This window comes from Pelmatolapia mariae, linkage group LG17 (genome assembly GCF_036321145.2).
Source record: "Pelmatolapia mariae isolate MD_Pm_ZW linkage group LG17, Pm_UMD_F_2, whole genome shotgun sequence".
NCBI classification, from domain to species: domain Eukaryota; kingdom Metazoa; phylum Chordata; class Actinopteri; order Cichliformes; family Cichlidae; genus Pelmatolapia; species Pelmatolapia mariae.
The window spans coordinates 38,924,924-38,952,908 of NC_086242.1; the positions used below are offsets into that span (position 1 = coordinate 38,924,924).

At 43.7% G+C, this 27,985-nt stretch overlaps 2 protein-coding genes across 4 annotated transcripts in view; one reads left to right on the forward strand and one right to left on the reverse strand.

Annotated features, from left to right (window-relative positions):
• Window positions 1–55: 55 nt before the first annotated feature.
• Window positions 56–3,822, reverse strand: nopchap1 (NOP protein chaperone 1). Its single transcript, XM_063501003.1, has 4 exons — window positions 3,715–3,822; window positions 2,365–2,439; window positions 2,118–2,251; window positions 56–1,172 (listed from the first exon to the last, which is right to left on the reverse strand). The coding sequence occupies exons 1-4, from the start codon at window positions 3,773–3,775 to the stop codon at window positions 984–986; spliced, it is 459 nt and encodes a 152-aa protein (XP_063357073.1). The 5' UTR covers window positions 3,776–3,822; the 3' UTR covers window positions 56–983.
• A 541-nt stretch (window positions 3,823–4,363) lies between these two features.
• slc41a2b (solute carrier family 41 member 2b) overlaps window positions 4,364–27,985 on the forward strand; it is a 38,642-nt gene continuing 15,020 nt past the window's right edge. Inside the window, exons 1-9 of one of the 3 annotated variants that reach the window (XM_063460611.1) lie at window positions 4,364–4,451; window positions 5,476–6,114; window positions 7,204–7,311; window positions 9,545–9,616; window positions 10,190–10,334; window positions 10,484–10,630; window positions 14,323–14,470; window positions 14,948–15,027; window positions 27,484–27,615. In XM_063460611.1, the coding sequence (XP_063316681.1) occupies window positions 5,575–6,114; window positions 7,204–7,311; window positions 9,545–9,616; window positions 10,190–10,334; window positions 10,484–10,630; window positions 14,323–14,470; window positions 14,948–15,027; window positions 27,484–27,615 (1,372 nt within the window). In that variant the 5' untranslated portion in view covers window positions 4,364–4,451; window positions 5,476–5,574. Of the gene's footprint in view, window positions 4,579–5,475; window positions 6,115–7,203; window positions 7,312–9,544; window positions 9,617–10,189; window positions 10,335–10,483; window positions 10,631–14,322; window positions 14,471–14,947; window positions 15,028–27,483; window positions 27,616–27,985 lie in introns of all 3 variants that reach the window. The other 2 variants (XM_063460610.1, XM_063460612.1) reach the window with 2 other exon arrangements.

Consider the following 27,985-nt stretch of genomic DNA (forward strand, 5'->3'; position numbering starts at 1 on the left):
GTTTTTAGGCATTTTGTGTTTTCAGCTTTTACAAAAATTATCATTAAATGTCATCATTAAACTTTATTCAGTTGGTTCAAAATCACATTCACAGCCTTGTTTCAAAAAAGGACAGAATCTGTGGAAAATATAAATGATAATTCTTAACAGAAGTGAAAACAACAAATATACACAGAGGCTCAAATTCTAAAAGCTGAGAGAGCTTTATGCATTATTTGTCACACTGGACACATAATGAGGGTACAGTATATCTGTTGGAGCTGAGGATTATAACACCAGCAGACAAATGTTCAGAAAATCCAAACAAACGTCTGTATACAAGGGACGGAGAAGGAAACTGACCGTGATCTTTGGGGTCTCTGTTGGACTCTATAGTGCGGTTTATTGCTCGGGCTCAGGAACACTTTTGTACTGTCAGTGAACATGCCTGCTGTATCCACAAACACAAAGAAGAAACAAGCACCTCATTTGGTGTAAAACTGTCCAATGACAGATGCTGCATCCACTGAGACAAAGAGAATATGCTGCACAGTTCAAGTGCCAGCATCTGCAATGGGATCCATGTGGGATGGGTCACTCACTTAATGCTGGTTGTGGAGCATGGAGCAGGCTTTGTTTCATTACCATCTGTACTCACAATTCACTTCCTGCTTCAGCAGAGAGCTGAAGTGAACGGTTCGAAGCCCAAACTGATGCAAGAATGTGTTCACGTTCATGAAACAGAGGACAAGGAGACAACACAGCATGCAGACATCGTGGTCACAGGGTAGACTCCCAGCATTTGTTCTATGGGCAGTTTGTGTGCACATTTCAGTATTCACTGTACTCCCACAGGCATGAGTCAGCAGCTTTTCTGTCTGCTGTCTGTGTGTGAAGAAGGTTTGAAAGAAACAAAAAAAGAAACTCCGACATGACATCTGAGGATCTCGTTGGCAAAACATTTCCCATGGAAAAGAAACTAAAGGTCCCTTTGTCTGACTCGTCTACTCCCCCTGCTGGTCCAGAACCATGATGTTGACTTTCTTCTTCTTGCCTTTGTCTCCAGGCAGTTTAAAGTTCTGCTCTGTGACCTCGCCGTCATCGTCGCTACAGTCCGACTCCTCAGAGTCCGACGTCTCGCCGTCACCTTCGGAGCTGCTGCCTGACTCATTGAGCTCCACGAGTGCTACATCCTGAGGACACGGGGACAAAATTACACGACTGGTGAAAGACTCACTTAAAGCAGCTAAATGGAGAAAAACTGATTAAATGAGCAGTAGATTGAGACTTATCCACCACCAGAAGAACAAATAAATTTGCCATTTACAAAAGTGTTCAGAGCCTTAACTCAGTGCTGTGTGGAAGCTTCTGCAGCAGTAGTTACAACTCAAGGCTACCTGGATTTTGGCAGCTTGTGTGCCATTTTCACATCTTTGCAGAGCTGTTAGGGACAGACAGTTAGCTGTTCTGAAACCATCTCTGCCCCAGGTGTTGAGAAGAGCACACACAGAATGATGATGGCACCATCATGCTTGTCTTTATGGACGTTAATAGAAAGTAATGAATAGTACAGACAGTTTGGGTCTTTTTTGTTGTCAAAATAAGAGACTGACTCTCCTCGTGTGTTCCGAATTCTTTAAACGGAGCTCTTAATAGAGTCGATTTCAGTTTTTCACTTTTGTTTTGGAAACGCAGGAAAGAATTAAGAACAGGACAAAAACAGTAAATGAATGCTAACTGAACTGCACTTAAGTTGTAATGTTGAATAAAAGTATGATGGAAAAACAAGGCTCAGTACTGTACTACGTCACCCACATGCGTGCTCCTACATACTGCACGTCTAATTGTGTTTACATGGTGACGACTGAGCTCTACAGAGCTGCAGTTTAAACAAAGGTAAGCAAAAAATATGCATCTTGTAATCGAGTTATTTGAGTTACTCGATGGATTGTTGCAGTCCTAGCAGTCACACACAGCAGACCTATTTGGAATAACGCAGCCCTTGTATGAAAGGAGCTGCCAGATTTACCCAGAGACCAGCTGCCCTAACCTCCAACACTTCTCTACTGCAGAGTCCTTTATGTTCCATGTCGCAGTTCAGTACGTCACCAGATGGTGGCAGTGCAGCTGATACTCACCATCTCTATGACCCTCTCTGCCTCGTCCACACTCTCTATGTCAAAGCGTCCAGCAGGAGCCTCCTCCATCTGTCTTTTCAGCTTCTCGTTGGCCTCAGCCATCTGAGGGAGGAAGCTCTGCAGCCGGTCCAGAACTGATTCACAGGGAAGGACCCGCACACACATATCACTAAACATCACTCTTATGCTTTTTGGTAGATCAACGATCGACCGACTTGTCACTAAAAAGAATGCTCGACATTCTCACCGCTGCTTCTGGGGACTCTCTCTGTCTGCAGCGATCTTCCAGCTTTTGGATTGAGGAGAAGCTTCTCACTGAGACCTAGCAGCACAACAAACAAGTCAGTTACTCCTCATGACCAAATTTATGCTCCTATACTGGGGGAAAAGAAAGACACGTTTCTCATCAGTGGGTTAATGTGTAGAAATCCTTTCAATCTTTTAAATACAGCAGTTGTGGCAACACGTCCCTGATAGAGGTCCCTAAGAAAGTTAGTGAAATGAGCTAAGATTTGGGTTTACTCTAGTCAGCACAATGATTAATCTAAATCTCTCATGGTCTGGAAAGCTGCAGAGAAAGTTGCCAAAGTGAGAAATAATCAGGCATCAATCAATCTATCCGGATGGACCACAAAGTTGGGTCACAGCAGCAGCAGGGAGGATATTCCAAATGTCCTTCTCCCACCCAGTGCTTTCCCGGTCCTCTCAGGGGAGAGTTGGATGACGTACCACACTCTATAATGTGAATCCAAATATAGACAAAAAAATAAATAAATAACAACAGAAAAGGAAAATGCAGACTTTGACATGGTGTGTGAAGATTGGTTTGACGTGACTTCAGCACGGGGGAAATAATTATTTGATACACAAATAAAGCAAAATTCTCAAATTTCTCTAACTGACAGACATCAACAAAAACCTCAAACAAAACATCACATAAACATTATAACCTGATTTACGGGGCATTAAGTGAAAGAAGTCACTTTTATCCCGTGTGAAGTCTTTTCCTGCGTTTGTGGCTGACATGTTTCTCTACATTCAAAAACTACCATAAAATTAGAGACTGTCCGTTTATTTATAAGTAAAAAATGTTTTCCCCCACACTGTAAACACGTGATCCGTGGACTTTGTTTTAACTTTATTTGTTATAAAGGTAGACTACGTTTCAATTAAGGACTCAACATGACCTGCAGAGTCACAACACTGAACTGTGGCACTAAAGTTACCCGGGTAGGAGGAAATCAGGCCTCAGCGCTCTGCACGATAACTATGGTATCCTAGTAGAGCCTGAAGTCAAAGTAACGACCGCAGTTTTTTAGGACCGTGTTTGTACCTATACGAAAGCTTTAGGTAAGAACTTTGTTTATATGACGCTGGTAATGATTTAACTAAACGTGTAGTTTTCATTATTCCATGTAGCTGCTTACATATATTCAAATAGTCTGACAGACAGTTAGTATTTAACAACAAAATACTGGCTGATACAGAAGCTGGCTTTCCTGTACGAATGTGCAGTTTAGGGTCTGTACTTTACTTCTTTCCAGTCCAACTCTCCTGACATTTTGACAAAACAGAAAGAAATAAAAAGCATCCAAACCTCCTCCGTTACCACACGACAGCAACGCCTGTGAGCTCGTTTTCTTTACGTTTAATTCCATTTTAGATTTAGAGAGGACACGACAATGTTTTCCTCCACATGTGTGGTTTTTTTTTGGTCGAAATCCACATCCGTGTGAAAGGTAGGGACAAAGCTTGTTTTAGGAATTATACAGCGCCCCCTGGTGTTTGGGATGAACTCTAGCGTTTACACACACACACATTCCAAGCTCCTTAGACTACACACTGTTAGGTGTAAAGATTACGCACATCCTCCAGATGTGGACCGAGACTATCAGGTTTAAACTCCCCAGCTGATAGACTCGGCTTACCTGTAATTAATAAAAAAAAAAACTACCACTATGTAATGTGGGTAATACAATAAAAATCATATCTAAAAGTTTTGTTCTAATCCGCTGAAGCCAGCTGATGTTTTATTCTATAGCAGTAATGTTAATGCAGTCACAATGCAGTCGAAGATTAAAAGTGCATTACTTTATATAGATGTGAGGAAAACCATCCCATTTGTCGGACATACTATGTCTTTGGATGTGTAATCAGGTCAACCCGGATTTATAACTTCTGGTAACCAGGCGTTATTTTCAAACGGAGTCGCTCGTCGTCTCGCATAGACGATCTTGGTTGGCCAGCTTCGCTCTGACGCGGCTCTCTGGCTGGCTAGCTGTCAGAGGAAAGGACTGGCATCTCTTCTGGGTGGAATTTCTTCACAGTGAAAAGGTATATCAAGGATAAAAACAACGGTAATAATAATCCTTAACACTGAAGAGTTATATATATCCTATCTACTTTTGTAATACTGTCCAACTGTGGCCACCGTGTCCTCCCGGTTTACGTTTAACGTTGGGTAAGTAGGCAGCCGACGTGCCTTCTACTGTTTTGATTCCTCCACAGCTAGCTAGCAGCATTTCCGTGTTATGTGGCGACCATAAACATGTACACAACCAGCCTGTTTGTGTCAAGTTCCTGTTTGGCAAAATGATCCATGAATGGCAGCTGTGGTGTAAGACGGCACTGAATAGGATGGTGGTAATAAATAGGCAGGCCTATTTATTAGGCAATTAAAAAAGTATGAAAACTGTCGTCTCAAGAACATTTTTACCAACGAAACGCAGATAAACTGGTTTAAAGCGCAAGCAGACATTGGAGACACCAGAACAGCAGCAAATTATGGAAGAACTTTTGTGAACATCCTCGGTTGGTACATTTAAAGAAGCAGCTCGGTGTACCTCGGTTTAGTTTGTCAGCCCACAGCAGTGACACTAGCAGCGAACTTCTGTTTTCTGTATTCATCATCATCGTTTCAAACGAGACATGAATGAAAGGAACACGGCTGAATTGTATTTCCGGTGCTCTTTGGGATGCTTCTCAGCTGTTCCTGTTCATTTCTTAAGTGACTGTTACCAGTTAGAAAATGAAAAAGAAAGTGGTGTTCAGGTGAGCAGTGATGCTGGTACTGATGTATCTGTGATGGTGATCCAGTCTTGAGATTTCTTCCCGTCGTTGCTTGATGATGTATTAAAAAAGAAACTGTTGTATGTTACAGAAGTTTCAGCACAATCCTTCTCTGCAGTAATGACACGTAGGCTTTTGGGTTTAACGTGACAGTCACCTCTTGTTTCTCTGCATTTCCACTTTAAGAACCGTTTGTTCCTCTTTATCACTTAGTGTTGTGTTGTCTTATACATATCAGCAGCTGGCAGATATTCCTCTTCTCATTTCATTTCGTGCGTGTTTTCTTTAGGCTGATGAATCCCTGAAGCTCGTTTCTACCGCTCGTTGCCTGGACACCACCCTCAGACCGGATGACAGGAGATGAGACACTGGAGCCCTGGACCACATCATGAGCATTCAAAGCCTACAAGGAGCTATAGGGGAGTCTCTTGGCTCTAGTCTCACAGTGCGCATGAGTGGAGCAGGTGGCGGGTGGAACAGCCTGTCCCTGAAACCTGTTTCCCCGGGGTGGATCGCCTCCATTTTCCAGACCATGGTCCCTACCGGTTACACCAAACTTCAGGAGGAGCGGTTGGCCATGGTGGACCTTGGAGCTAAATCTGAGGCCAACTCACTCCAGAACGGGTACAGACAGGACACGTCTCATATAGAAGGTAGACGGGTTCTGGACCGGGCCTCTCGGGCCTCTTTGACTTTAGCAGACTGTGGCGATGGAGACTGCTCGGAGACAGAGCCTATGCTCACTGAGAGGAGGCTCTCAGGTGAAGAGGCAGATGGGGAGGAGGAAGAGGAGAAGGAAGGGCTGGGATCGAACACGCAGAATATGCCAAAGGAGTCAGTGCTGGCTATGGCATTTCAGATTTTGGTGCCTTTCCTTCTAGCCGGATTTGGAACCGTATCAGCTGGAATGGTGCTGGATATTGTGCAGGTAAACTGAGCAACCAGCATTATTAAACCAGTCAAAGCAGGCTGGGATTAAAGGCTCATTCAAGTCTATTACAAATATGGGTATTGTTCAGTTTCACTTTCTGTGATTGTGGAACATAGTAGCACAACTGCAGCAAAGTTACCAAGGCTGGGAAGTGTTGTGCTGTAAACCTACATTTGAAAGTAGCCGTTAATAGGAATAAAATAGTCACCCAATCCCATCAGGCTGCAGTAAAAGGACAGTGTTGGCTGAGAAGGAAAAAATAGCTAAATACAAATATGAATCAGTAGTTATTCAAGTCACTGCTGTGACCTGTAATGCTGACTAATAATGATCACATTATCCAAACCTTCCTTGGGTTATATCCTGGCAACCAAGCTTGATATGACTATAATCTGACGAGGACGCTCTGTAACAGCGTTGTTAACTGCACTCTGTCATATCACATGTTTAAGGTGCGCATCTGTGAGCAGGTTATTTTACACAGAAGTGGAATGAGTCCCAGGTTGGAGACGTGGACCTCTGTTTCTCCTTCTAGTGTAATTTCTGCCCTGAAATTACACAATTTCTAAACCGTAGTTTTAATTTCAGTGTTTCTTGGTGAATGTATTGAAGATTTTAACTTCCTCGTAGAAATGCAGAGTTCACTCGAGCGTGGTCCTGCCTGCAACCCTTTCCGTTTCTGCACATTTACATTTTTTGGGTGATTACAAACCATCTGTCAGACGGTGGAACCGTGAGCAAACGAGCTGAAAGCGTGCTGGTCACATCCCAGATGTGTCCTTCATACAAACGTGAAAGCTTTGCTGTGGGAAGTCAGTAAGGTGTGAAGAGAAGAGTTTCTTGCTTTACTCAGCTGACATTATGGCAGTCACATGTTATCCCTGTTGGCAACATTTGACAGAATTACGAACCTTTAAAAGAAAATTGACTGAGCAGTCTGTGGATGCTGCTGGATTTACTTCACTGCTTCACAGCTAAATTATGCAAATCCCCAGTTCGCCTTATCCTGAACATGTAACTGTGCATGTCAGCTGAAGTTTAGTGATAGCCAAAAAAAGCAAAGTGACTTTCTGGTGGTGTCTGCAGCACTGGGAGGCGTTCCAGTACATCACAGAGATCTTCATCCTGGTACCCGCTCTGCTCGGCCTCAAGGGAAACCTGGAGATGACTTTGGCCTCGAGGCTGTCCACAGCGGTGAGACACACACACACACACACACTCTGTAGCCCTTTCCACTCTAAGACCCCAACACAATAGCATCTTTATGTATAGTAATAGTAAACAACACTCTTAACTGAAGAGCTGTCATTCTTTCTAATGCACTTGTGATTTTGAAAGCTGTGTCACTATTATTTCCGTCTTCACATTCGATGTTGTTGTAATCAGACGTCGTGCTGCTTTGTCCTGCGTGTTTGTTGGGACGGAGCGTGGTTTCCCCTCAGCCTCGTCCTTGTAGCTGCTGTTAGAGGATCACTGATAGTACAGTGATGTCACTGTGTGTTTGTGTACATAGTTGCATCATTTTTGTTTTTGTGGTCATGACTCATCTCCACAGAGTGAGCCTGTAACTGTGATTAGGTGTTCATCATCCAGCCCAGTCTGTGATTATAGCTCCAGTGTCGTCTACTCTGTGCGGTGAACACAACAGGCTTATGTGCCCAACTGTTACAATGACTCTGGGCGTTTTCACGTAAGAATTACTTAAAGTGTTTTAGAAACAGTTGGAATCAGGAGTTAGGAGGAATTTGCTGACGGGGAGTTGGGAGAGGCTGTTGCAGCCAGGATCAAATAGTCAGACGGTGAATTGTTGCTGTGCTAAAAAGGGTGAGCATGTATTTGCACCCTGTCCCAGTAAACAGTCTCTCATTCTGTCCATAAACCTTACTCGTTGCAGTCCTGTTTCTCCAAGTAGAAGAGGTGACTGAGCAGAATTCTCTCTTTGTTGGTTTTCGGCTCTTCCTGTTGGCCCCCTGCTCCCCACATACAAGCTCCACATTCACAGCGCTGTGTCAACATAGAGAGTGGATCTTAGCATGAGCCAAGTTTCCTCAGCGGTGTCCCAAAAACAGTTTGTCTTCATGTTACTGTTGCTCTGCTCAGCTGCTCTGCCTTGGAGTGCTGAGAAATGCGGGACGACTTATGACAGTTGTTACATGTGTGAAGTTTTCAGAAATGTCATTACATTTAATTGAATTTGTTCATTTTAGTTCAGCTAAGCATCAGAGTGGGACAGAAAGGTGATCAGTAAGGCACAGGTGCCCTCATATGAGCAAAATGACTGTAGGCCACAGTTTGAGTCTATAAAAAAGGTCTTTTCTTTGGGAGCAGTGCAGAGCTCATTCAGAGGGAATCCCAGGTTCTCATCTTAGAGCCACAATTTACAGAAGTCCCCTAAACATGTCACGTCCAGGCAGTATGAAGTTAGTGTTGTGAAGGAGGACAGCTGAAAAGATGCACTCACAGAAAATGTGCCTGATCATAGTAACAACAACTCATCCAAACAGTGAGTGAGTCTGCAGTCATAGGCAACCAGAGATAATTACATATACAATGTGTACATGTTCAGCTTTTTTTCACAGAGCTTTAGATCATCTGAGTGATGTATTTATAAGAGTGTGAACATTTTGTGCAGCTATTGTGTTATGTGTCACATTTATGACATGGTTGGGAGTTTATTAATGTTTGTGAATGGCCTCACAGAGATGTGCGAGACGCCGTGGACAGAATTCCTGAGCTGTTAGTGGGATACAGAGTCGGATTATTTATCTTTGTTCAGTTCTAATCCAGTTATTGGCAAAACCACATTTTTGAAAATGACTAACGATATTCTCATTTTTAAAAAGTACTGTGTGTGTGTCTGTGCGCATGTGTGTGTGTGTGCGCGTGTGTCTGTGTGTGTGTATATGGGCGTGTGTGTGCGTGCACGTGCGTGCGTGTGTGTGTGTGTGCGTGCGCGTGCGTGTGTCTGTGTGTGCGCGCGCGTTATACATATACATGTGATCAGACAATCACTCATACAGAAAAAGGTTAAACCCATGAAAGCGCTCCATCTGTGGTAAATGTCATCAGGTTTGGGATTTTAGGCTTTCTTCACATTCACAACAGTAAATGTGGGTGTTTGTGTAGCACAGATGGTTCAGATGGAGATATCACAGAGTTTGATGACTGAAAAGGCCAGACCCAGTGTTTGTGTTAGTCTTTGCTTTTAAGTCTATTTGTTACAACCTGGAAGTTTAGTACTCTTTGATTTTTGCAGGGAAACCCACAATATGAAATACTCGGATTAAATGGGACCAGTTTTAAGTTTCTAGCATTTAATCAATTTAGTGTCAATCCTGGAAAATAAGTGGCATTTCCAACAGGCCGTCACTGACGGGCTGTGGCACAGGCTTTACTCTGTAAAATAACTCTTCCCATCCCAACTCAGGTCAATGTGGGCAAGATGGATTCTCCCATCGAGAAGTGGAATCTAATCATAGGGAACCTGGCACTGAAGCAGGTAATCGCTCACAGTGGCTGTCTTCATTGTAGAGAGAACATTTTCATATAAAAATGAATCAATCCTGCATTGTTTGCATTGGCATGAGCTGCAGTTTTATTAGTTTCTGTTCTTCATCAAGTCTCTTCCTTTTTACTGGGAGCAGCTTTTAGAAACACCTTTTACTCAGGTGTTTTTTCCTTACTTGGTCATGACAAAAAACATTTAATTGTATCTTATATGTTGAATGAAATATCACAAATCTTTGATAATATTAATGCAGTGCCATGGCTAATATCCAGTGTATATATATTGATACGGTGCACGCGGGTAACTGTTCGGACCGTGCGGGTGTTTATCTTTGACTGTGTCGTAAGACCGAGTACAGGCTGTGTTAATTATCTACCTACGTACTGATAAACACACAACAACATGACGCATGTAATGATAAAGTTACACGCTGAGCCGTTCGTCCTGCATGTAACATGTCACCAGGAATTATTAGGGAAAAATGGACCTGCACATGTTGCTGCTAAAGCTCATTTTGTGTCATTAATAAGAAAGTCTGGATCATCTCCTGCCTCTCTGCCCCAGGTTCAGGCCACTGTTGTGGGTTTCCTGGCGGCCGTAGCAGCCGTGGTTCTTGGTTGGATTCCAGAGGGGAAGTTTCAGATGAGCCACGCTGTTTTGCTCTGCTCCAGCAGCGTGGCCACGGCCTTCATAGCCTCCCTGCTGCAGGGTAAATACACACACACTGTGACACGGTGCAGTATAAACTGGTAACACTGCTGCTGCTTCACGTCAGGCCTTTTTTAACACGTGCATTTTCAGTTGCCTATAATGTGATGGCTGTGAGTAATGTGCTTATCCTCTTGATGTCATATCCAGGTATCATCATGGTGGGGGTAATTGTGGGCTCGAAGAAGACGGGGATTAACCCAGACAACGTAGCCACACCCATTGCAGCCAGTTTTGGTGACCTCATAACCTTGGCGATCCTGGCCTGGATAAGCCAAGGCTTGTACAAGTGCCTGGGTAGGTGAACAGCTCCTACCTTTACTACACTTGCATGTGTTCTGACCTTATTACAAGGAGCTACTTTTCATTATATTCATAGAGCCCATATAAGAAAACTTTATATTACTGATCCATACTGTACAGTGTAGAGTTAGGACACCTGTTCTGAAGCCACTTCTTAAGAGAGTTTCAGCCTCCGCTGAGCTCTGTTCAGGCTCCTGAGCCCGTCATGAAAACATCGGCACATAAATAAAGATTATTAGAGAGCACAGAGGGTGTGCGCTTTTAGTTTTACGACAGATTCTTAAGAGTGTATAAAATTGTACCTGTGCAAACTTCAATTCAATTTTTCAATTCAATTTTATTTATTAGCGCCAAATCACAACAGCAGTCGCCTCAAGGCGCTTTATATTGTACAGTAGATCGTACAATAACGTGAATACAAATGCAGCTGAGGGGATTATATCAGACATCACAGCCAAGTAGTCTTTGGTGTTATCTGTCTGTCCACTGACAGGACACATGCTTAAATGATAAAATGTCTGTCTTTGTGCCAGTTTATCTGGTAAAAGTCAGTGTGAACATCCATCCGTGCATTCGCCGCACACAGTGATGGAGATCCATCGCTGCGTATCCAAGGCTGGGTTGTAGAGTCGGCAGCCGAAGCCCAGATGTAATCTCTCCAGCGTGTCCTGGGTCAGCCTCCCCCACAGCCACACTTTCCTTCAGCCAAACTTTTTACACCAACATTCTCCTTTGAATATCTTCTTAGGCTCTTGCTTTGCTGATGGAACAAGAGATAATGTCAAATGTACTTTATTTTGAATAAACTTGCAGATGTACTGTATGGAGATGTGCATTAAAGGGCTCACAGTGTCTGCCTGAGGGCCCTCATGCATATGATTATTTATTAGTGGGCCATCACATGCATGAATGCACCTCAGAGTGTTTCAGTCTGAGTGCGGATGTTGAAATTCAGTCATAATATCCAGTTCGAATATGCTTCATGTGGTACTGTAGAGTCATACACTTCCCCAGTCGGCCAGCAGAGGTCCTTCCTGTCTCACTCTGTAAGAATATCAGCCTCCAGTTTCAGGACAGACCATCTCTCTTCCTCCTGACATGCATTCCACATGTTTAATTCATGTGACAGCAGACCTGTGCTGCACCACCTTGTATTACTCAGTACAGCCACATTAGAAGCGTTTTCCTTTGGAAACCATCTCATGCTAACTAAACCTGTCAGGTCTAATTGCTGAGCATAGATGTTCTCCATTATAAAAGGAATAGTTTAGTGCTGGGAGCTAAATTTCTTAAACACACGTCAGATTTCCATGGCAGGGCAGTGAGGCTGTCTGGCTGTGTCGCTCACACTGGCTCTCTTGTTTTTGAGCCCAGCCACGCAGACACTTGCCCACTAAATTCAAACTGACGGTCAGTATACTCTCAGATAATGAAAATTGAAATCGCACGTCTATCTGTTCTCGTAAGAAAAGCTAAACCAAGAGTCATTTAGAGGCATTGAGGGAAGCAGCCAAGTAGAGACGCAAGCAAGACACTGCAGCTGTAGGAATCATGCGGAGTCCTCTTGAGTTTATTTATAGAGTGCTTTTAACCAACAGGATTGTTACACAGTGCTATACTGAGAGGGCTCAACAATAGATAAAAGCAGGGATAATGTGAGTGTGAGATGAAGCACTAACACCCAGAGTTTATGCACAGGTTGTGTTGATACATCGCACAAAACAGTTGGTGTGAGGTCAAATTAACAGATGGGTGTTTACATGCTGGCTGCATGTAAACCTGCAGAAAACCATTCAATGCAACACGGTGCACACCCATGACACAAGGAAGCAGAACTACAATTTTAATATGACTCGTATAAAGGATATCTCCTTATATGTAAAACAGTTACATTAACGGGTCCAAAGGAAGGTTGGACTTTGGCCTATAGTTAGCTAAGACTGCTGACGTGAAAGATGCTGTAGATTCACCTTTTGATAAGAATGAAGAACTCATCAGTCTGAGTCTTTTCTTTCATAGTTGTCTGTTGTGAGACAGACACATAGTGCAGGACTTTGTACTCTATATGCACCAACTCTAAATGACAGTTGTCCTCTTTCTATATATTTTTTCACATTGACTTCAGTACAGTGAAATGCTGCAGTCTCATCCACTTCACCTCAGCTATGATAGAAGTGAGTCGGACTTGAAATAGTTGAAATAACAGAAGAAGAATGCAGTTCTTTTGTTTTGTCCCTACCTGCTCGGGTAACCTTGTCACTACGTCTCTTTGCAGGTTCCTTCTTGTTAAACAGGTTTTCTTGACAGCAGGAAATCAGAACACTTTCTTCTTCTCATTTGTATCATTATTATTTTCTATTTGCCCAGTTCATACTGTGTGCACGTCTAGCATCTAAAAACATGGTTGTACTTATCATCACTATTTGGAAACACCATTTCTTTCCCAAGCATTAGAAGAATCGAGCCATTTAGATAGCTGGCAGCTGCTGCGTCCCTCTTCCTGGCAGAGTGTTGTAGCAAAATGTATTCCTTCAGGGATGGGCAGGAATATCAATTGCTTGCTCGTGGGTTTATTCACCGAAGCAAGATAATTATTGACACATGCGACGTCAAAAGGTAGAAGAGTCTAACTGGGACTTTGCCTGTTAGCCAGCTTACTTAGTCTATGTTAACTTGGTGTCACATTTCCAGAGGCAGGCTGCTCTGGGGCAAGGCTCCGCTCCAGATATGACTCAGTTTATCTGTTTCTGTTTCACGTTTTAAAATCCAAGGCCTACTAGAGCCCGTCGTATCCTGAGCTGAACACCAAGCCCTTTCTTTTCTTTAGACCATCAAGATAATAAATGTGGGACTGCTTGCTAATGACAGTTATTGAGTGCTTGAAATGGGATCCTGTTGGAAACATCTGGTGGTGGCTTCATGCAGGTGCTTTAGTCTAATTACCTCTCCAAAATAACTGTGTTATATTTTAGTTGAAACTAAGACGTTTACTATTAGAGCAAGTGAGAGAAAATATTCGGTGTATATTTACTGGATGGATTTAGGACTCGATGCCAACGGGCAGAGTCCTCTCCTGTGTCCTGTCCTAACTGCTCGTGTCTTGTCTCAGAGAGAGGCTTTTCACTCATGCTGAACGTTAGTCAGCACAGTATCAGTATTTCAGTCAGCATTAGCTACAACTTGTTTCCTCCTTTCTCTGGAGCTGTAGAACTTTATTCTTCCAGCATTTATTTGGTATATTGATGAAAGGGCTGCCTCACAGGTGGATCATCTCATGTCATCTATGGGTCTCCCATAGATGAGATGAGATGAAGATGGGTTGAGATAATCATCAAATTCACTTGAAGGGAATATTGTTGTTGCAGTGGAGATATTCCACTGGGACCACAGAGTCAACGATTCAGGTTGTTCCTTTCATTTGACATCCGTCTGCAGCTCTCAGCCTTCCATTGCTCAGCTCAGCCACAAGTAGAAAATCTTCTTTCCTTAAAGTGCTGGAAAAAAGTCCTGTTTGTGGTTCTGAACCATTTCAGATGTTCCAGCAATCTGGATGTCCTGATGAACAGAATCAACATGTTGGGATTTTCTTACCCGGGTCATTGAGACATTTCAGGTGTTACTCAGTTTCACCTGAGCAGGAAAAGGACAGAGCAGGAAACTGAAACCCAAGTGTGTCTCCTCTGCAGATTCCTATCCGTATGTGTCGTCGTTGGTTTGGGCCTTCTTCATGTGTCTGACTCCGCTGTGGATTGTCATCTCCTCCAAGCACCCTGCCAGCCGCACCCTTCTCTACTCAGGATGGGAGCCCGTCATCACTGCTATGGTCATCAGCAGGTGTGTGTGTGTGTTTAGTCTTCTGAAGGAAAAAGAACAGCTATCCCGAGTCTGCACCTCCCAGCGTCTGGTTTGCATGATGACTCATCCCCTAAACAAATTGCGGCATCCCAGCACATACACCCTCAGGTCTCCTTGAGCCTGGCGGCCTTACAGAGGAGCCAGTAGGAAGCAAATTATTGTCCCACTCACTCTCTCTCACTCTCTCCTCTCAACAATCAGTGCTGCTGATATTACAGACCCACACAGGCTTTAATAGAGGAGGGGGAGCTGGGCTGTGAACACCAGCAGCTGAAAACAATTGAAAAATCCTTCATTCTCTCTGTACAGTACAGCCATGAAGGATTTTAGTAGCTTTTATAGAGAAGCACACAAATCCACTGTACACATCATTTAGATGAAGGTGAGCCTTTCCATGCTCTCTTCTGTCACACACACTAGCCTGAGTTAATGAGCTAATTATGTTGTGCTCTGCAGCATCGGAGGGCTCATCCTGGACAAAACGGTGTCTGACCCAAATCTGGCCGGCATTGTAGTGTACACCCCCGTTATCAACGGTGAGTATTGACACCGCTTCCTTCTTTTGTTCTGTGCAGCGTAGAGGAGTTGCTGATTTGCAGTTGTGTGCCCGGGGGGCATGAACAGACACAGAGGGGCTGGCTAAAGACCAGACCAAAGGTTTTAGTAACAGCTTCCTAAATCCTGGCAAGATTTATAAAATACATGCATGAAAAATCCCACTTCTCCTTGAATCTTTCATCCTCTAATTCTTTCAGGATACAGCATCCGACGATGCATATATCGACGATGGGCGATATATTCGTGCATGCGCAGACTTTTTGATGGGCGGAGCAATGTAATCATGCACGGACTAATTTGTGCGTTTACAACACAGAAGAAGTCCAAACATGGACAAACTAATTACCAAACAATATAAAGTCGGCACTTTGGGATGAAAGAGGTAAACCTAAGGATGTAACCAAAGCGTTGTGCTGTTTGTGCAGACGTATAGTGCGAGCGAGCAAAGGACTCAAAAACGACTAACTTGCATGAGCATGTACGTGTCCACCATCCGAATGTTTTTCTCTGAACACAGGCTACTGCCTTTCTTTCTGTTATGAGTCTGAGTAAATGAATCGCTGCGTTTGGGCGCACTCTAAGGAGGGTGCATTTGCTCGCAGATGAAAGAGGGTGCTGTTAAAACAGCGCTATTTTTTTTTTTTTGTTGTTGTTGACTGCTTCTATTAGCGCCATCATTATTAGCAAACTTACTCATGGGCAAATAAATAAATAAATCGCTCTTGTAAGTCGATATAGTCGATATATTCGTCCAATCGCCCAACCCTACTACCCACTCTGTGTAGGAGGTGTGTGTGTGTGTGTGTGTGTGTGTGTGTGTGTGTGTGTGTGTGTGTGCAGTGTAGGGTGAGCATAGCAGATCACATATCATCTTATTTCACTGCACGGTAGTGACTGTCTCTCACTTTATATGTAAATACAGATCTACTAGGTGACCTTCATTCATATTGAATGTCCCAAATTTTGTGTGTGTGTGCGTGTGCGTGCGTGCGTGCGCGTCACATGGTTGCCATGAGTATTACATGTAAAGGCAGCACAGTGGTGCGGTGATTAGCACTGAGTTCGGTCCCACCACCTGGCTGCGGCCTTCCTGTGTGGACTTTGCGTGGGTACTCCAGCTTCCTCCCACAGTCAAAGACATACAATTAGCGGGGTTAATATTAGTCTAGTGTCTTTATAAGACAGTTAGCTAATGCTGACTCAATACAGTAATAGAGAAAAAAACTCAACACCCATCAAACACCATCCTCCCCATGAGCAAGCACTTTGGTGACAGTGGGAAGGAAAAACTCCAGCAGGCCCAGGCTCAGGGAGGGGCGGGGCCATCTGCTGCGACCACTCACAGAGGGGGGACATGCTTTTTTTTTCTCTTTAATATTGGCACAAATAGAAGTAATATGCATGCGTCAAATGTTAGTGAATCAGTTCTCTAATATTCTGCACCTGAAACGAACTCTCAGAAATACATTTGCAACAAGTTCAGTTACAAAAATCTCCGAGTTCCCACCTCTTGCATGCAGTCCTTTGTAAATACCAGCAGTATAGTTTTTAATTACATTTCTTCCTAGTTAGCTGTACCACAGCACATTAGTTAATCTGGTCCATAGTGTCTTAGTAAGGTGTACATGCTGCTAGAGCTGAAGAGACAGAACCCACCCTTTTCAGAAATGTCCATATCTGGTGTTTCTGCTCCACTCAACTTAATATGTGCATTCATCTTTGTTTATGAGCAGTTTCTGCACAGCTGCTACTGTAATAGCAGCTGTTGTAATTGCCTCCAGAGGACTAGTTGCTCTTCTGCTTTTCTTTACTTCACTAATGTACATGTACAAAGGTCACCATCTGACCTGATTTACTGATGTCTCAGGGTTTAGTTTATCTTAAAATAAAGTAAAAGCAAAGCTAGTATTTGAAGCGTGATGAAGATGAACGATTCAAACCAGCCAGTGCCTCTGCCCCTAATATAGGATATGAGACAAAGGTGAACCTGAACCTGTGAAGTCAGCACAAGAACAGTTTAGGAATAATCGTTATGGGCTTCATGTCCTCAACAATAGATTTGATAGTTACCAACTCAATTTTGTTCTTTTTGTGATGAGAGAGGAAGCATCACATCCAGTCTGAGTGTAGCTGCCGCTACTGGCACACACTGGGGCTACACATATTGTGGCTGGATGTGTGAACCATTATTAAGATAAAAAGTGAATTAAATAAATAAAAACACATAATTAAACAGACCAAACTAATTAAAATATGCCTCTTTTGATGTGGTCACGCTCAAGGCCTCGAGCCTTAGACGTCAGACTCGGCAGTACATACTAACACAGGTAAGTGTAGATAGCTACTGTTCTGAAAATTCAGTTTTACCAGATTCCTCTTGCTTCCAGAAATGAAATAATGGAGCACTGTATTCATCTCAAAAGTAAATACACAATTGCGTGACCAAAGAGAAAGGCAGCGATCGACAGACTGACCTGAGGAGTCCGGCCCATACATTTAAATGCAGGCGTCTCTTTACTTGCGCGTTCCTGAAATAGCCAGCTGGGCGTCCATGCCCCACCAACCTGCTCTCATAGTCTGTTTCATCTGTTCCTCTTTTCATCTTATTACATTACCACGCAGTGCGTCTGTGCGAAGCCTCTGCGTTTGTATGAGTAGCTTCTTTTTTTTTTTGTCTGTCCCATTTGGTTCTTTAGCCGTCAGAATTGTTGTCTGAAGACCAACAAGGATACCAAATGGATTTATTTTGCCAAATGGATCATCATGGCATTGCCTTATTGGTCCATTTGATCAAACTTTGTTGTTATTATTTATTTTATTTTCAGTTGTTACAGATGGGACAGACATGATTGGGGGATAGGAAAGAGAGAAAGAAAGAGAGGAAGGAAAAGAAAAACAGAAGGGAAGAGGGACAGTGAGAAAGGGCACTTACAAAGACAAAGAGAGAAAAAAAATCTCCTGGATCACCTGTTGAGAGAAAAAGAAGAGAAAACAAGCAAAAAAAACAAAACAAAGCAACATACTAAACACAACACCATCATGTTAATCTAGCTAAGTGTGAACAGCAGTAAATACTAAATATTGAATGTTGTTGTGCAGCACAGACAGCGCACAATGTGCTTTGAAGTAGCAGCTAAGAAAGGTGTAGTTTATGTCTACGAACAATGAACACCCGTGTGCACACCTGTGTGGATCAGCGCGCTTGTATACAAAAGGTTTCTCCATGTAACGGTCTGCTAGAGGGTGTGGAGGGTCATAGCCCCGTCCCCCAGGGCATGAAGCAGGCATGGAGGAGATCCAGGCTCCAGACATCCAGGGACCCCAGAGTGCGAGAGCCCAAGGAGTACCACCGGAGAGGCATCCGTGCCACCCTCCTGGGAAGGGCTGAGGAGATCCCCAGACGAGGGGTCACCCAGTAGCCACGGAGCAGAAGCCAGAGGGGGCTGCACTGGCGCGCCCGCCGGCTCTGCCGGCAGCCAGCTGTGCCAGAGTGAACAGAGCTGCAGGCCCCGAGGCCGGAGGTTCGAGGGCCCCCTTTGCCCCGGAAGAGGCCTGACCGAGCGACAGGCACCAGGCCCCGCCAAGTAGCCACCGGGAGTGAGCTGGTGTATACCTGAGCGCCCAGCCCCGGACACCAAGAACCACCAATGCACCGACCCCTGAGGGCATCAGTTACCGGCAGGGAGTGTGGTGAGGGGAGATAGGCCTCCACACTTTGGAGGGCCTGGGTGTTCCCAGGGAGGTGGAGTCTAAGACCTGACCTGACATATAGACACAGACAAACAGGCACACACAGACACAAACATGCATTCCCACCCTCATGCACACATATACAAACACTCAGCACTCATCCAACGTAGGAATAGACATATATGCACATGTACACACAATCATACTCCCCAAACATACTCTATACCCCGGGTCCAGGTACCCTCACCCCCAGAGGGGGAAACGGCACCCAAGAGATGTACCCTTTCCCCCCGGGGTGGAGGCAAGCAGACCGCCCCAGGCCTCGCAGAAGCAGGGAGGCCAATCTGTCAGCCAACACCTCCTCCCAGCCCCCCGCCCCGATGGCTGGCAGAGAACGGGGGTGTGTGAAGACCCCATACCTCCCTCCTCCCGCTCATGTGTAGTGTTGCTGCGTGTTGTTCTAAAGTGCATTTAAAACAGGGGAGGGCATGGTGCTGCTGCCGGAGAGCAGCAGGTGTTAGCACGGCCCCTCCCGAGAACCCTCAATGTCTACATGGATTTAAAATTGAGAGGTGGGCACCGGCGCCAGAGGTAGGGTTGAATACTCAGACCATTCACTGGACGCCGTTGGCGTGGTCACCCTCAAGGCCCTATATATATGTGTGTGTTATGACAGTGTGAATAATGTGGATGTCTAAGTTGTGGAATAAAATTGAGGCACAGGTGGCCAGAAGGGGACAGAGGGGGGGGATGTCTCCCCTGCACCCTGGTGACACACCCACACCCCAAGGCCCTACCTGTGTGGGTGGGTGTGGTGGAGCGGGAAGAGGGAGGCAGCCGGGGATGGGGAGGAAAAGAAAGGAGGGGCAAGATGCTCCTCCCTAGGGCCAGCTCCCCCGCTGACCCCATGAGTAGCTTCTACCGTTGGCTTTTAAGATCACCTCTGTGCTGGTTCACAGACACACGATTAAATAGTAGCTTAAAGGTACATTACAGCTAAATATTTACCCTCATAAAGCCCTTAACCTGTGACACTGTGCTAACCAAACACAAACGGTTTCTTGGTTCAACAACTGTGTTAGAAAACATGGCGTCATTGAAGCATGGTAATAATTTTGCACGTTGTCACTCTGTGCTATAATGTAGGCTTGGATGTTATTGAATGATCGCATTCCCTGAAATCCATAATGCATAATTTGGGAACTTATAACTTATATAGTAGTTTATTTTTTTGGCACAGTTATAAATATGATGACTTGGCTAAGGGATGGTAAACTCATCCCTCACCAGATCGCTTTCATACTGGAGCAAACATTTAGTTTTGGGTTGTGCTTTTGATTCTGTGCTGCTTTATTGAACTTATTTATGACGGACATCATTTAATGCAAAGCAGAGTCTTTAGTGGCCACATCTCTGTCACCTCTGTCACAGCCTTTAGCTGGAGCTCCACTTGCTGACTGTGTTGATAAGTGGGCTGAATCAGCGGCCAGGTTCAGTCATAACCTGCTCTTCTCCACATGTAGCAAAGCGCCCTGACGAAGCACATCACAGGGTTTGAAAACTGTCCTTTGAATTAGGAAAAGAACTGTCGCTGCTACGATCAGTTTAGACTTTGGGCTTTCTTCACTTCTGTATTACTGTCAGCTCTTTACCGTATAACCGCCTTGAAGCAGCTGATGTTGTTGTTTGGCAGTTTTGCAGCTGTGACTCAACTCAAACACGTGTGTATATGCAGGTGTTTTCTTTGCTCTGGATTCTCAGAGTAATTTAGCAGTATTTACGTTAAGTAGTGAGACAACACTTAGCAATAATTTTGTCAGGAGGGATGTGTTGTACGTATTTAGTCACACTGAAAATGAAATTGGAAAAGACAACTACAGGGTCACCCTGTGTTTTGATAGAAGGTGTGGAAGTGATTTAGATTAAATGGATCTTGCCTTGTTGGTGCAGTAAAGGTTCCTGGTGGCCAATGGGCTGCTGTGAAGGCAGAAAAATGGCTTTCAGAGGAGACAAAGGCCACATCTAGAAATAATGGAAAAGGTCTCTGCTGGTGTTTTTTGGATTTTCTGTTTTTTCTGCTGTTTTTCTGACAGCGATTTTTTTCAGATCTTAATGAGCAGCAGCATTAAAGCGCATTTGATTTTACTGGAAACGAGCTGTTTAACTTGGAAGTTTGGGAACAGAGAAACTGCTTCTGTTGTTGTTTGTCTCATTTATCTCTCTCAGCTTTATAATTAATGCAGTCTTTGACCCTGGGAGCAGTTTCTACACAAGATGGATAACACACCGCAGAGTCTATTTGTCTTTTTCCTCTAGCTGCTCAGTTCCCAGGTGTGAACGTACGTGAATGTACGAACAGCGGAAGGACGTGTGCTCGGTACACACTCCCTGGATAAACGAGGGTTACTAAAGAGCCTCCAGATGCTCATCACCATAAATAAGTTACCTAATGAGACTGGTTTAGGCAGACAGTTGGAGTCCGTCTGTCTCCGGTCCTCTTCCATTTTCCCTTACCTTTCCCTCATCACATTTCCCACTGCCAGCGGGCTCGACCGTGGCTGCCAGGGCTCTGGCACCGCCACAACAACAGATAAGCTTTTAATTAAATGGCATTAATGAGAGACATTTAAGGAGATGGAGTACGAACCTGACTCTAATTGGTTTTCTACTGAGACGTACCCCGGCACAAAGCAGCTGTGGAACCACTGTGTGTCCGTTTATGAGCACTGGGATTTTTTGATTTTGTTTGCACCGTTGGGAAAAGAAGCCATCTCCGATTTCAGGAATCGCAGAGGGAGTCTGCCTCGTGTCTTTTGGCTGATAAAAATGCACCAGCGCTCCTGTCCTAATAAAAATACATTGGAAGAAAGGGCAGACGGAGCAGAGATGGGGAAAGCATGTGGATGTTTGATTAGCAAAGAGTGGGGGAGGGGGTGTAAGAAAAGGCAGGTTAAATGAAACATGGGGGAGAGAAAGCCCTCTTTTCCCACACCGACCTCCATTATTTCGTTTTAATGCTTCAGGCTTATTTCGTTCAGTTTAAGCTTAATTATCCTGATACTGCAGGTTTCAAACTGGATTCTGGATCTTTAATATCCAGGGAGCGTCTGACAGTTTCCCCTTGTCCGCGTTATGCGATGCACATCGTAGGGTTTTGTCATCTTTTGTTTCTTTTGATCTGAAATGCAGTTTCAGGTGTGTGTCTTAGAGACTTTTATGTGACTTTGTGAAACATGCAGATACATTATGCTGTATATTTTTGTACCAGACATCACTGAGAGACAGCCCAGTCTTTAATCTTTGCTTGTCATCTTGGCATATTTGCCTATTTTTCTTTCCTTCTGTTGTTTGCTTCAGGATAAGGTGTCTGCCTTTTTTGTGTTATACATCGAACTCCTACCAATAAGTCATCTTTTCCTTCCTCTGTCAGTGTTTTTCTTTCATTATGCTTTTTCTGTATTTGTTTCATTCTGCCACTTTCTCGTTTGAATAAATAATATAAATGAAACCTTGAGAAGAGAAGCCAAGATTTGCAGACCTTTGCTGCCACCACCACCACCTCCCTCCGGGCAGAGGTGCCCAGTTGAGAGCAGCACAGACCCCCTGTAGCTTCCACGAAGGTTTGCCGTGGCCCAGACATCCTCATCGCCCTCGTTGCTCCTGTCAGACCAAGTGACCTAAATAAGCCAGATTGCCCTCTTAACCACCTTCAGCTAACTCTGCCCCCTGCTGAGGTGGCAAGAATGCCCTCATACCCCAAACTGTGTCGTTGAGGATGTCAGAATCAGTGCTCGATCACATCAACCATAAAGGTTATGAAATGTGATTATTTAACATATTTTTGAAATACCAAATTCAGTACTAAAATGTAACTTTCAAATGTATGAAGGTTGGAAAAACACTCTTGGCAAATTGAATGCTTGAATTGTCAGCCTAATACACATTTCCTTCCCTCTTTCCTCCATCAAAATCTGTGTTAAACATATTTTATCACACCACAAAACGTGTGTTGGAACACAACCAGCCTAAAATTATTCATATAAAATAAAAAAAAAATATGAAAGTAATTTTTAAAATAGTGAAAGATATTTATCACGTCCTGTGAATAGTTAAAGGCACGTTGGTGACGTAGGCAGATGGACTGTTTGGCTTGTTTGGACACAGTTGTACTCACCTGGACTGTACGCTGACCTGCTGCTGTGCCATTGTGTTTCTTTACAACCAAACCAATTTATTAAGTCTGACGTAGTTATTCATTTCATTTTCCAAGTGCTTCTTTCATAAGACAAAGAAGCACAGAGATGATGGAGAAGAGGGAAAAAGCCTTTAACCAGCCCTGCAGGACAGCGTCTCTGACTGTGGGAGTGTTTCTAATATTCAGTCAGGCTGACAGTCTGATCTGAAGGAGGGAACAAAGGTAACCAAATGTTAATGTCGAGGCTTTAAAAGGCTTCACAAATCAGTGGGTGGAGTCACTATGCCACGTCACCATCCTTTGTTTACAGTCTGTGTTGGGCCCTGCCTTGACCCAGAGTGACGGGTGGATCCTGGTAGTGTGTTCACTCTGTCATTCTCATGTGGTTTTGGTTTGCTGTGATAAATGCATATAAGTGTACTAGTGCTGGGCGATATGGGGGAAATCTAATATCACAATATTTTTTTTAGCTATATCGCTTTTGGTGACCAAGTAGTTGTGGGAACCAACTACTGTGCAGCGCCCTGCCGTCACCTCCAAACGTTTTCTATACAGTTCCCTCATAGCAAACAAATAGTGCAGTCACTAATGCTGCTGGTGCTTCAGACAGGAGTGTTGATGGCAGCCAATTAGTGATTTTTGCCAGTTTATCACTTTAGTATCTCAACCAGATTGCATGTAACTGCCAACTTGACCCAAAACGATAGCAGACTGACCTCGTCTCATTGCCACTTTATCACCATCTTGGCACACAAAAGTCACCTTTAAGACAGTAACTTACTGTGAGGGTCAGAAACATGAACATGAAAGCGGACTGTAATGGTGCAGTGACTGAGCATCATTTAAACACCACAGCCTAAATGAGTGTTGTTGTTGACTTTGTCCGTCCCTTCATGACTACAGTGTGACCATTTTCAGCAGGACAACATGGCATGTCCCGAAGCTCAGATCATCTCAAATTGGTTTCTTCAAAGTGATCATTTTTCTCAAATGGTCTCCTCCAGATTTTCTTTTTTTAATGTTATTGTTTTAGCATTTTGCCTTTTATTGGACAGCGGCAGGAAAGTGGGAGAGAGAGGGAAAGCCCGCTGCGCCCTGGGAACTAGATCTGAATTCAACAAATCTGCAGCGACTGCATGATGCTGTCATGTCAGTATGAGCCAAACTCTCTAAAGGTTTCCAGAACTTTCTTGAATTTCTGCCACAAAGTACCGAGGCGGTTCTGAAGGCAATAGACCCAGAACTAATAAAAAATAGAGTATTTTGTGTTTATCAATTCCTCAGAGGAATTGGTGATTGGTGTCGCTCAGCATGAAGAATACAGTAAGGACCTTCCTTTAGATTGGCAGAGCAAGAGTATGATGTGGAGACAGATGAACGATCTGCAGTCATCAAAGCCTTTTCTATACAGTTCCCTTATAGCAGTCAAATAGTGCAGTCACTAATGCTGCTGGTGCTTCAGACAACAGGACACAGCTTCACTCTGAGATGTGAACAGTCCCTTTTAGAGCCTCGAGTACGAGCTGCATACATAACTGCATCGACTGCATACACATTAGAACCCAGTCACTCGCTCTGTCTCTCTGTTTGTTGTTTTGGGTGTTTCACATAATATAATATCCACATGTTGATGAAATCGAACTCCTTTCAGTGCAATCCAAACTCAAACTTTGATCCAGCTCTTTTTCCCACAGCAGACAAAGCCAGGCCAGCTGCCCCTACTTCCTGTTTATATTTTTCCACACAGACACGAGGTTCACATCAGTCTCCACATTTAAAGAATGGCATCGGATTGTAGCCGACGGAAACGGTGAGGACAGGAATGTGAGGGGACAGATGGCAGAGAGTGTGAACGCTCGTTGTGAAGTGATATCTGTTTACAGGCCCTGTGGGAGGGCTGCTAATGCTCCAACATCACCAGGCAGACAAAGAGCTTCAATAGATCGAGTTAAGTAGACATCACCCTGAGGTGGCAGCGGTGTCTAATCTAATATAGTCACTACAAAAGCGAATTTGGGAGGCTTAAACACGCGGCGTCGCTTCTTGTCCTTATTTGGTTTCCAGCACATGATCACAGTGACCATCCGATGACATGTAGTCCTGTTAACCTTCTGAATAGCAAAAACGTGAATTATTTCTGAATAAATAATCCTCCTTCCTAGCAGTTCTCACCTCCCCTGAACACTTCTTTATGTACATAACAGCAGTAGGACTTTGTTCTCCTCTGACCTGCTCTGTGTACACCTGTCTGCTAGCTTGTTCTTCATGTCTTTATGTAAGTTCTCCTCTGTGGTTTAGTCCCCACGCTGTGGCTACAGGAACAAAAACACAAGAAATGTGTTTGTGTGTCACCTGCTGAAGGAAAGGTGTGATGCTGAGGCATGTGAATATAACATCAGCATGTTTGTCAGTATAGATGGTGTTTCATATTTCCATCACTGATCATCTGCTTGATGTTAATTAAATACATGATGAAAAATCCAAATCTAAAGCATTTTGAAATAAAGAAGATGATTGTAATCATTTCACTGTCTTGGAAAATGTACAAAATGTGAACATATTGATAGTTATGTGATGTAAAAGCAGAAACACCAGGACTCTTTGTTCGCTTTGGCAGATAGATCCAGAGGAATGTGAGACAAAACTGTTCAGCAATTACCAGGAAACCTCACAACCCCCCAGGAGAGGTGCTACATGTTAGCAGGCAGAGCCTTGAGGAAACCGGGGTTGTGCTAGAAACAAACCGATCTGAAAATGTGAACACAGCCACTGGTAACATGCTGGTGGTGAAAGCTTTGCTTTAAAATGAGAGACTCTAATTACAGTGTAAGTACTTAGATTTGTAGTCATTTATTGTAGCACTCTAAGCTAGCTGTGGCCTTGTTGTAAGTTTCTATAACATTGAAGCAAAACCAGTTTCTGCTAACTTTGGGTTGCTCGTGTTTTTTCTCAACATGCAGAAGTTCTCAGCAGTCATTGTTCTCTACCTCAGTGATGTAAATGGACAACAGTCCACACAGAATCACAGACATCCTACATGCAGAGTTCTACCAGTTTTGCTACTTAATTTCTGTTTTCTGAGTTTGTTCTACATTTTTCATTTTGACCTTTCGTGGCACGTACGTAACAAATAGAGTCAACCTTTAACAGAACAGGCGTCTCCTCTCAGCTACAGACATTTTTATCACTACAGCCTGTACATACTTATAGTTATAGAATATTCATAACATACTTCATACCGTGTACATTATAACATACCATAATAGACCCATTTCTGTAATATACTTACATATCTATATTATTGCTAATATATATTGTAATATATCTATATCACGGCTAAAGCACTTCTGGATGGATGCAAACTGCATTTCGTTGCCCTGTACCTGTGACATGTGCAATGACAATAAAGTTGAATTCTATTCTATTCTATTCTAATTCTAACAGGTCTCACTGTTCACAATCACGTTTTATTTTTGAAAATCTTGAAGTGTTAGTGAAATATGTTGCAGAGCTAATGTGTCTTAGATTACCCTAAGCTATGCCCACAGGTTTCCAATGTTTAAGCACAATTAAAAATCAAGAAACATTTAGAAAAAAATAAGAAGAAGCGCCTTGTTGTCAGTTACTCATGTGCTCTACTTTGCAACCTGAGGTCACCTGTCTGTTTTTTAACAGCGCCCCCTGCAGTGTCACAATGCATATAATTTCATAAAGTAAAGGCTAATAGTCACGATCATGCAGCTCTTGAAGAATATCATGCAGTGCCTGTTGTTTTACTCTAAAGCAGCGGACCCCCCCGGGCCACGGGCCGGTAATGGGCCGCGAGAGTTGAGGCTCTGGTGTAAAATTTATGGTTTTCAGGGTTTTTATCGTTAACTCGGTTTCCCTGCGTCTTTTCCTGTGTTGTAGTTGTGTGTCTTATTTTGAAAGAAATATTTACATGTTACCATAGCGACCAGAGAGCATTAAGAAGCAGAGAGGAGGATGTTACTCTCAATGTTGTCGGCGCAGTTCAGGAGGACGCTGCTAATAAAGTTACACAGTGAATTCATGTTTATTAGTATATTATCAAAATACCAGTTTTTGTCTCGGTCGTATCGTTTTATTTTGCTGTATTTATCCGCCACACCTTACAGGCCGGTCCGTGAAAATATTGTCTGACATTAAACCGTCTGTGGAGCAACAAAGGTTGGAGGCCGCTGCTCTAAATAATATTTGGTGCTGATTCTTATAGAGCACTTTTCTACCCTGGAGCACCGAAAGCACTTTATAAACATGCCTCATTCACCCATTCATGCAAGCATTCACACTCTGATAGCTGCATCAGAGAACAACTTTGGATATTTGGCATGCAGACTGGAGCAGCTAAGGATCAGCAGATGGTCTGCTCTACCTGAGCTACAGCCACGCTTTGGGAGATATATTAGCAGGTTTTTGAACTCTTAAATATTGATGTCTTTTCACTTAGGAAAAGTGAAAAGTAGTGTTTCGTTTCAGCTTTCATGCTGTTGTTGAAGTTATGTTGGTAATTGCTTTCTGTAACGTGCAGGTATTGGAGGGAACCTGGTGGCTATTCAGTCAAGCAGGATCTCCACCCACCTTCATTTCCACTGTGCTCCTGGGGAAGTTCCCGATGAGGCCAAGGGCTGCTACTACCCCTGCCGCACATTCTGTGGTACAGGTCAGTATAAACACACACACACACACACTTCAACAGGGATTATTTTCCAGCTGTGCAGCACTCCAGTCTAACCAGCACTGTTGTGGTTCCACTGGAGTCTGGCCTGTTTAACTGGCTTTCACGCACGTATACGTGTTTAAAGTAGGCTTGGATATCATGTTTTATAGGAATGGTGTCAGAATGATGATCAGGCTCAACTGAAAACTTTGAAACTGTAGCTTTTAGCCATTTCCCTGGCTCGTTCGTTGTGACACCCTCTCCTGCAGGCGTAAATTAGCTCTGTGTTTGGAAGAAGCAGCTGGTGGACTGCGTGAGCGAGTACAAATTGTCACCTGTGTGTTTTTCATAAAGAATAGAAAAATGTATTTTG

Bases quoted from the DNA above. Each gene is read 5' to 3' on its own strand.
- nopchap1 (XM_063501003.1), bottom strand. From the start codon at position 3,775: ATGGAATTAAACGTAAAGAAAACGAGCTCACAGGCGTTGCTGTCGTGT. The intron at 2,252-2,364 runs GTGAGAATGTCG...CCTGTGAATCAG, and splicing joins GAGAGTCCCCAGAAGCAGCG to TTCTGGACCGGCTGCAGAGC. The intron at 1,173-2,117 runs GTGAGTATCAGC...CCGTGTCCTCAG, and splicing joins CAGAGAGGGTCATAGAGATG to GATGTAGCACTCGTGGAGCT.